We start from the raw sequence: 9,669 nt of genomic DNA, 5'->3' as shown, positions 1-9,669 counted from the left end.
ACCATGTTCCCGACATGAAGAAGAACTTGATGTCTGCTAGTTTGTTGTCTAAGAGAGGCTTCAAGATAGTCATAGAATCTGATCATGTAATAGTATCTAAGAATGGTTTATTTGTTGGAAAGGGCTAAACTTGTGATGGCATGTTCAAACTCAGTATTAATGCAATAAATTATGTTTCTGCTTATATCGTTGAGTCCAATTCTTCTTTATGGCATGCTAGATTAGGACATTTAAATTTTGGTTCGTTAAATTATATGTCCAAAAATGGATATATTTCTTGCAAGCATGATAATGTGAAAAAATGTGAAATATGTATACAAGCAAAAATGACTAAGTCTTTTTGTAAAACTGAAAGATTTAGTGAATTGTTACACTTAATACATTATGATATATGTGATAGAAAGTTAACCAGAGGAGGCAAAAGATATTTTATTACTTTTATAGATGATTATTCTAGATTCACATATGTTTACTTGCTTAGAACAAAAGATGAAGCATTTCAGAAGTTTAAAGAATATAAATCTGTTGTGGAAAATCAAAAGAATACTAAGATTAAGATTCTCCGTAGGGATAGAGGTGGGGAATATTTTTCCTCTGAATTTAATAAGTTCTGCGAAGAGAATGGTTTGATACATCAAACAAGTGATCCTTATACACCACAACAAAATGGTTTGGCTGAAAGAAAAAATTGAACTTTAGTTGATATGATTAATGCTATGTTAATGAATGCACACTTACCACATAATTTATGGGGTGAAGCACTTTTAACAGCTTGTCACATATTAAATAAGGTGCCTTCAAAAAGCTTACATGTTTCACCATATGAACTTTGGAATAATAGAAAACATAATTTAGATTATTTTAAAGTGTGGGGGTGTATATCATTCTATAGAGTTCATGATCATCAAAGAATAAAACTAGGTCCTAAAGGAATTAAAAGTATTTTCGTTGGATATGCACAAAATTCAAAGGCATATAGATTATTGGATCTAGAATCTAATGTTATAATAGAATCTATTCATGTTGAATTTATTGAAGATAAATTTATAGATAACACTGTTGATGAGAAAATGACTTAACCAAATGAAAGTGATAATAATGCATCGTCACATTCAGAAATTAGTACAAGTGAAAAGAAAAGTGACAACTTACAAATAGAACCGAGAAAGAGTCAAAGAATAAGGAAAGAAAAATGTCTTGGTTCTGATTTTATCTCTTCACAGTCCTTAGTATTTCTTGTAGAAGGAAATAGAAAAAATGTCTGTAATCAAATTCATATCTTATTAAATGTCGAAGAAGACCCAAAGACATTTCAAGAAGCTATGGCTTCTCGAGATGTTGCCTTCTGGAAAGAGGCTATTAATGATGAAATGAATTCAATAATGTCCAATAATACTTGGGTTTTAGTTGATCTTCCAAATGGATCAAAACTCATAGGCTGCAAATGGGTCTTTCGGAGGAAATATAATACAGACGGTTCTATCCAAACCTTCAAAGCTAGACTAGTAGCTAAAGGTTTCACTCAAAAAGAAGGCATAGACTATTTTGATACTTACGCTCATGTAGCAAGAATAACATCCATTAGAGTGATTTTATCGTTGTCTTCTATATATAACTTGTATGTGCATCAAATGGATGTTAAAACGGCCTTTTTAAACGGAAACCTTAGTGAAGAGATTTATATGCAGCAACCTGAAGGTTTTGTTCTTCCAGGAAATGAGAAGAAAGTATGTAAGTTGATAAAGTCTCTCTATAGTTTGAAACAAGCACCTAAACAATGGCATGAAAGGTTTGATACTGATGTACTATAAAATGGATTCATACATAATCATGTTGACAAATGTATTTACTCCATGTTCACAAAAAAATACGAAGTAATCATTTGTCTATATGTTGATGACATGCTAATTTTTGGTACATATTTGCTTGGTATTACCGAAACCAAGAAGTATCTAACTTCAATTTTTAAGATGAAAGACTTAAATGAAGTAGATACTATTCTAGGAATAAAGGTGAAAAGAGAGAACAAAAGAATGACTTTATCAAAGTCGCATTATATTGATAAAATCCTTGCTAAGTTCAGTCATTTAGGCATAAAAGAGTTCAATACTCCTTATGACTCCAGTATCAAGTTAACTGAAAATACTGGAAGAGCAATAACTCAATTAGAGTATGCAAGTGCAATAGGTATTATGATGTATGCAATGCATTGTACCAGACCTGACATAGCATTTGTTGTTTGTAAACTTTCAAGGTTTACTAGTAATCCAAGTAATGATCATTGGAAAGCAATAATTAGAGTACTTGGATATTTAAAATATACAAAATATTTGGGCATTTGCTATAATGGTTTCCCCATTGTTTTAGAGGGATATTCTGATGCAAGTTGGATTACTAGTATTAATGATAATAAATACACTTCAGGATGGATATTTACTTTAGGAGGAGGTGCCATTAGTTGGGCATCCAAGAAACAAACTTATATTTCTCATTCTACTATAGAATCTGAATTTATAGCATTAGCAGCTGCTGGGAAAGAAGCAGAATGGTTGAGTAACATGTTATTAGATATAAAGTTGTGGCCACAACCCATGCCAGCCATTTCTGTATTTTGTGATAGTGAGACTACCATGTGTGTGACTCATAATAAAATATATAATGGGAAATCAAGACATATAAGCTTGAGACATGCTTATATAAGAGAATTAGTCACAGATGGGACTATAACTATTATGTATGTGAAATCGAATAAGAATTTGGCCGATCCATTTACTAAAGCATTGACAAGAGATGTAGTACAACAAACTTGTGAAGGAATGAGGCTAAAACCCTTGAATTAAACACAAGCAACGGGAACCTGTTGAGTTAGTATACACTCTAACAAAATAAGTTCAATGAGGTAATTACAAGTTGCTTTGTGTTGTTTAAGCACTGATCTCCTTTAAGAGACTTAATTCAAATGTACTACATACTGTTATTTGAGGAGCCAATAAGTTGTTGAATGCCTGGAATAACAGGGGCAAAATAACAAACTTTGTAGTGCAAACTGTACTCGAAGAGGTTGAGTTAAATCTTAATAAAATTAGTAAATATCTATAGTAACAGGGACATTGTATCTAATTTTACCTATATGAATACTAAAGTGGTGCCGCTTCAAGCAAAATTTAAAGGGTTAATTTTGTAATTATTCATGAAATCAGGATGAGCACAGAGCCGTAAACGCGCTAAGCATATACTGGGTTTTCTGAGTTACTGAAATAGTATTACGTGTGTGATATTTTCGGTTTTGGCACAAGGAGTTGTAGTTCAAATCTTTAAGATACCAATAACTTCGTCAGAACTTTAAAGTGTTTACACTAATGAAAAGTTCAAATCTAAACAGGATACTTTTCGGTATGCGTGATATTATAAAAAATATAACAAACTAGTGGGGGATTAAAAGACTTAGTTGTAGTTTGTTATAAAGTAAGGGAAGTGGGAAAGTCCCACATCGGTGATGTAAAGCTCTTTTATGGGCTTTTTAAATTCTTGTCCATTTTATGTATTTATTTAAGAATACACATTATTAAGTGTGTGTGCAAATATTTGTTTATATATAAATAAATATATATTAATACTAAATACTTGGGGCTTGGGCCGGGCCGGTTATTAAATTAATAATTTTATTTTTATTTCTATAACAGTAAAATTTGTTTTATTTGAATTTAAAATTCAAATAAACAGATACATTTGTTAGTGAAATAAAGTGTCTTTTCGGAAAAGGCCTGAGTTTGCTCTATAAATAAAACACGAATTTCCCTACAAACAGTATCAGAAAAATCTGCAAGTATCTTTGTGGCTTGTTGTATCCTGAAGAAGATTGTGTGTATTTTTTTCAAAATTTATATACGGGCCATAACTTCTTTAAGGAAAGTCTTCTTAATATCGTTTTCTATTGTTGTATTTCTAACACAAAGTAGGCAAGGAAGACTCCTTGAGCATATAAGACAAGTTTTGACATATTGAACCATATAAAAATTTGTTACTGATTGAAGCTTTTTAACTTTAGGAGGGAGAATAAGCTGTTGGTAATTGAATTTATCAATCGCATTGATGTTTAGTTACAGTACCATTCTTCTAATTATAAAGTTCTAATATAATTTAGCTGACTGAGATATCATACAACCCAAAATGGATTCATGCTCCTACCTCACTTTCTGAAGCAAAGAGGATTCGTTGACAATCTTAAAAAGGTTAAGTGAAAGAACTCATTTGAAGTTGGAAGAATTATCTAATCTATTAATTGAGACTGCGTTTGGATACTAAAGCATTGTTCGAAAGCCATTTCTCCTTTCGATTTTAAAATCTACTTGGCTACAAATTGAATAATAGCATTACTGATCATGTTGGATTAACTATTTGCACTAAATTTCTAGCAAATCCTGTATGAAACACAAAGGGGCTTAAGTTGAAGCCCAAAGCATGAAAGCATTTTTGAGATAGCACGACACCTTGCGTATAAACTGCTAAACGGGCTTGGAAGAATTGGGCCCGATAGTGACTGTATCCAAATGATTCCAGACCAATGCACGTTGTAACAAATACTGAAACTCTCTCACTATACTATGGGTGAATGACATAATTACCCACAAAAACAAAACTACTCATCCTCACCTACCCATTTGTAAATTAATTGAATTCAGAGTTTTAGATTGTCGAGGAAATAAATCAAATGAAAATATAAACACAACTTCATCGTCCATATTTATAAGGTTTGGTCCATGTTCAGTTTTGCAAAAGTATGAAAACTACGGTGCATAATAAGCTCCATCCCGAGCTCCACCTCAACCTCCACATCAATGGGTAGCTAGCCACTGCGCAAGACAAGGATCAAATAAATTAGAAGAAATCATCAGATACACGTTCATTCATAAACTAAAAGAACTAAAAATATTACATACCCGTGATCCTCAATCACAATCAAAAGCTCGTACTTAGCCCCAAACCCTTCACACACATGCCATTGATATGACAGACGAATCGTTGCTTTCACCTTTAAAAATTGTCCCAACTGTGCCCAGAACAGATGTAATCCGGTTCCTTGGAGTGCGGTGAGAGACATCAACCCTAGGCAAGTAGTACCAGTACGTGGGTTGGTCAACGTCACTGGCAATGGTTGATGAGCAAACTCAGACAAATTCACTATGCTGTCAGGGGGACTTCCCTTCCTCAGAGTTTCGTATTCTGAACCTACAATGGCCACCTCTCCCGTTGGCCGGGTTTGCTCACCCGGTCTACTGGATTACCATAGAGCTTACGAAAGAGTGGCAACTGATCTTTCTTGAAATTGTAGGTTCAGAATACGAAACTCTGAGGAAGGGAAGTCCCCCTGACAGCATAGTGAATTTGTCTGAGTTTGCTCATCAACCATTGCCAGTGACGTTGACCAACCCACGTACTGGTACTACTTGCCTAGGGTTGATGTCTCTCACCGCACTCCAAGGAACCGGATTACATCTGTTCTGGGCACAGTTGGGACAATGTTTAAAGGTGAAAGCAACGATTCGTCTGTCATATAGGTGGGGGAGCAGCCACAGCCATCTGGGGGCGGGGAGCCATCTGGGACATCTGGGGGCGGGCCGCAGCCACCTGGGACATCTGGGCGTAGGGAGCAGCCACCTGGGACATCTGGGGGTAGGGAGCAGCCACCTGGAACATCTGGGGGGGTAGGGAGCAGCCACCTGGGACATCTGGGGGTAGGGAGCAGCCACCTGGGACATCTGGGGGTAGGGAGCAGCCAGGGCACTAGGGTGCAAAACTGTAAAAAGGTGAAAAATATAAGTAAATCTAAATAGGAATTAGAAATAAACACTTTTTTCCCAATAGGACTAGTTTTAACAAATAAATGAAAAAAAAAGTACCTGTAGCAAGCAGAAGTGACTTAAGTTGTTCCAACAGTCCGATCGTTTCAATCACATTAGCACTGGATTGACCAACTAAACCTTGTTTGAGTTGAAACAACATTTGTTCCACTATAAGCTTCAGTTGCTCCATGTTATCAATCTAAGAAGACAAATACAACATTTCATGAAAAAAGATAAATCATTATAAACCAAAAAAAAACAACATGATTAGGAAATGATTCAGGCTAGACCGAGGCTAGACCGAGAGACTGGTGTAACAAGCCTTTGGTACAATCTAAAAGAACCCTGATATTATGAACGTAATTCTAAGGAAATGGAGATTGACAAGACAAAGAGAACAGAGGAAAAGAAGAAGAAAAAAAACAGAACAAATGCATATACGAATTTATCATCAAGTTATATGATATTCAAGAAATGTGGACTTCAACTACAGCAATTATGCTTGAAATAGTTTAGAGCGCAATACTATGGCAAAAATAGTATTACAACTCAAAACATTTCAAAAACAAATATTGAGTTCATGAGGGAGCTGTGAAAACTAATACTAAACTGAACATAATTCTCGAATTGAAATGGAACTATACAGTTAGGTGCATAAATAGCAACTACTATCAAAAAGGAATTCTTAAAGGAAACTCCAACCAGTAAACCATTAAAAGGCCACGTTAAGACCTCCAACAGATCAAGTGAGCATACTCTGAATAAGGCCCAAGGCCTTCTGGTTTCTTCTTGAAATGGCCAACCCTTGCAGGTATTGGCCTAAGATGTGGGCCAGGCATAAAGGCAGACTTCATCTAACTCAAATCACTCACATGGGCTTGTCTCGAGCAACAAACATGCCCAAAAACTTGGAATAGCAAAGGTCCATAAGCTCACACAAAGAAGTCAGATCACAGTTCATGACTTGTCAAATCTTAAACGAACACAGATTCAATCAAACAATGTTAATATTAGTTCCTAATTGATAACATCCAAAATCATGAATCAAATCATTATACTAACCACAAACTTATATAGGGCCTTTGGGATTAGAACAGTGGATTACACAAAAAACAACTTTAAACAGTAAAGTCCTACAGAATCCTAATGACGTATGAAGAAGAAAGAAAAAAAAAGGTGAAAAAGAAAAGAGAAGAAAAAAGAAGGAAGAAGAAGATACCTGGAGGCAGCACAAGAGAGAAATGGTAACCCTAGCAGCACAAGAGAGAAATGAGTCTTAGGGTCAGTTTAAATAACAAAACAGACTATAGCTTTTGAATCTGAAATTCAGAAATAATTTAGCTGAACTCTAAAAGAAATTATCAGGGGGTTCATTTCAGTTTTCAGAAATTAACTCTCCTTTTTAACTCAATTACTACTCTTATTTTACCATTTGTACTATTTCACTCAATTACTACTCTTATTTTACCATTTGTACTATTTCACCAGATTTCTGGCAGTAGGCCCACGAGTTGGTCTGGGCTCAAAGCCCACGAGTTCTCTAAGCTAACAGGCCCACCCATTTTAACTACCACCAAACCTCTTCCAACAGAGTACTAGAAATTTCACCCTAAACAATCGTCCAGACCAGTAAAGCATGCACAATTGAAAACAATTAAAAAAAACGAAAGGGGGGAAAGAGATATTACCCACTCAAGGCTGGGAAGAGTGAAAGCAGAATCCAGCAAGCAAACGAAACTCCGGCAACCAAAACTTATTGGTATACGAGCACTGGCCGGAATTCTCCATTTCGGCCACTGCTACATATAACAATAGCAATTGCAGGCCGTGAAAGATGAGTTTCAGAGGAAGCCGGTCGGTCAACGGCGGTTTGACCGTCCTTCGGCTCCGTGGAATAATCCAAAACAGGCATCAATCGATAGTTGTCATTGAGAGCGTTAGATTGATGCTGGTTCCAACCTAAACTGAACCGGATTTGAGAAAAAATCAAAAAAGGGATCTGAGATTACTAATCGTAGCATTCTGGGGATTTTTTGATGAAATTGAAGGTGAGAGAGGCATGAGGAGAGGGTAGGGATTGTTTGGTGATATTTTGGAGCCATTTAGAATTTTTCCGGCGGCGGTAGAAGGTGGAGCCACCAAAGGAGTTGAGGCGGAAGGCCGCGGAAACGATTTCCGGCCGCCCTAAATTTCTAAATACGGTGGAGCTATTGAGAGAATTGAAGGAAAAAATGTAAAGATCAGATTTTTACGGTTTTGTGATATTAGGAGGGACATATATTCCTGGCAACTACGTCGTTTGGACGACCTGAGGTCCAAAACTACTGGACTGGGTATAGACGTGGGATTGGGTGGGTTTGTGAAGTAATTGGGCCGCCCAATTGCTGGCCCAAGCCCGACTTTAAAGCTAAACGGCCCTCTTCTTCTTCTTTGTTTTAATTTCAAAATTAACCACTTATTTAAACATCCAAATTAAACCCTTTGCACAATTAAACCACTAATCTATTTTATCCAATAATCAACTGATTATCAAACTTATCTTTAATTGAGTAACTAACTAAAAATACAAAGAAAATAATTAGTGTATTTTTGTGATTTTTATATTTTAAAAATGCAATTACATTCAATTTAAAGCTAACTAGTTTCAATATACGTGCTTGCCCATGAACCTCCAGTTATGAATAAAGAAAGACGAGAAGACCAAGGATGTGTTTGATATTAAGGAAAATGTTTCCTTATCAAGAGAGAGAAAACATTTTCCAAACCCCCTTCTCAAGTTTCCTCATCCTATTTCCAACCCAGACCAACCCATCTCACCCCATCTCACACCCCCACCAAACCCCATCTCATGCCCTATCTCCAAAAAGATTTTTTATTCCGTCACCACCCACTTTACTACCCGACCCACCCCACCCCANCTTTTTTTGAATTTTCAAACTTCTGCACCACCACCCCGCACCACTATCCCTCCCCCCTCCCCCTACCTCACTGCCCCCTCCCCTCTCCCCTCTTTTTTTTTATATATTTTCATTTTTACTTTTTTCATCCTGCGGTTTACAGGTTTGAAATTTTACAAGTTCAAAGTTATGAGTTCAGAGGTTTATGTGTTTCGAAGTTTATGGGTTTAGAAATTATAAAGTTTTCGAATTCAAAATTTCGCGGTTTCGAATTTCAACGGTTTGGAAGTTGATGTTCGGCCAAAAATACATATATTTAACTATTGTTATTGTTGGGTTTGTTATTTAATAAATAATAACAAAAGAGATGTGAATGGAAAATGGTGGGAAAAGAAATGGAGGGATGACCCGCGACCCGGTCCGGTCTAGCCTGTTTTTCTTTCCCGGATTAATTTAAATTCGTTTTAAATTTCCCGCAAAAATTTCCAACAGCCATGGCTGTTCTTGAAATAGTGTCACACCTGTTCCAACAGCCATGACTATTCTGAAAAGTTGCAAACCTCTTCAGAGGGTCACACCTGTTCCAACAGCCATGATTGTTCTGAAAGGTTGCAAACCTCTTCAGAGGGTCACACCTGTTCCAACAGTCATGACTATTCTGAAAGGATGCAAACCTCTTCAGAAACATCACCAAGTTGGCTATAAATAGACCTTCAAATCCCAGAACATTTACTTACGAAATTTTCTGATTATCTTTTCTTCTTCTGCACTAAAATTCCAATGTGTTTTTGCTGCCATCGAGTGGTTCGCTGATCATCGGCGTTTTTGGTACCAACACTCCGGTGAGTTAAATCGTTCTATCCTGGGAGGATATATTCCATAACCTCGGGTACTTGAATGGAATAATTTCCTTAAGGACACACTGTGTA

At 36.3% G+C, this 9,669-nt stretch overlaps 1 protein-coding gene across 1 annotated transcript; it reads right to left on the bottom strand.

Moving 5' to 3' along the window:
* Nucleotides 1-4,574: 4,574 nt before the first annotated feature.
* Nucleotides 4,575-7,596, bottom strand: LOC109214151. The gene is made up of 5 exons (XM_019378042.1): nt 7,532-7,596; nt 7,063-7,093; nt 5,901-6,042; nt 4,941-5,797; nt 4,575-4,853 (listed from the first exon to the last, which is right to left on the bottom strand). The coding sequence occupies exons 3-4, from the start codon at nt 6,031-6,033 to the stop codon at nt 5,403-5,405; spliced, it is 528 nt and encodes a 175-aa protein (XP_019233587.1). The 5' UTR covers nt 6,034-6,042; nt 7,063-7,093; nt 7,532-7,596; the 3' UTR covers nt 4,575-4,853; nt 4,941-5,402.
* Between the last annotated feature and the right edge of the window lie 2,073 nt (nt 7,597-9,669).

The sequence above is a fragment of the Nicotiana attenuata genome, unplaced genomic scaffold (assembly GCF_001879085.1).
Source record: "Nicotiana attenuata strain UT unplaced genomic scaffold, NIATTr2, whole genome shotgun sequence".
Taxonomy (NCBI): Eukaryota; Viridiplantae; Streptophyta; class Magnoliopsida; order Solanales; family Solanaceae; genus Nicotiana; species Nicotiana attenuata.
The sequence above is the reverse complement of the archived record's forward strand: the minus strand, read 5'-3'. Positions and strand labels throughout refer to the sequence as shown.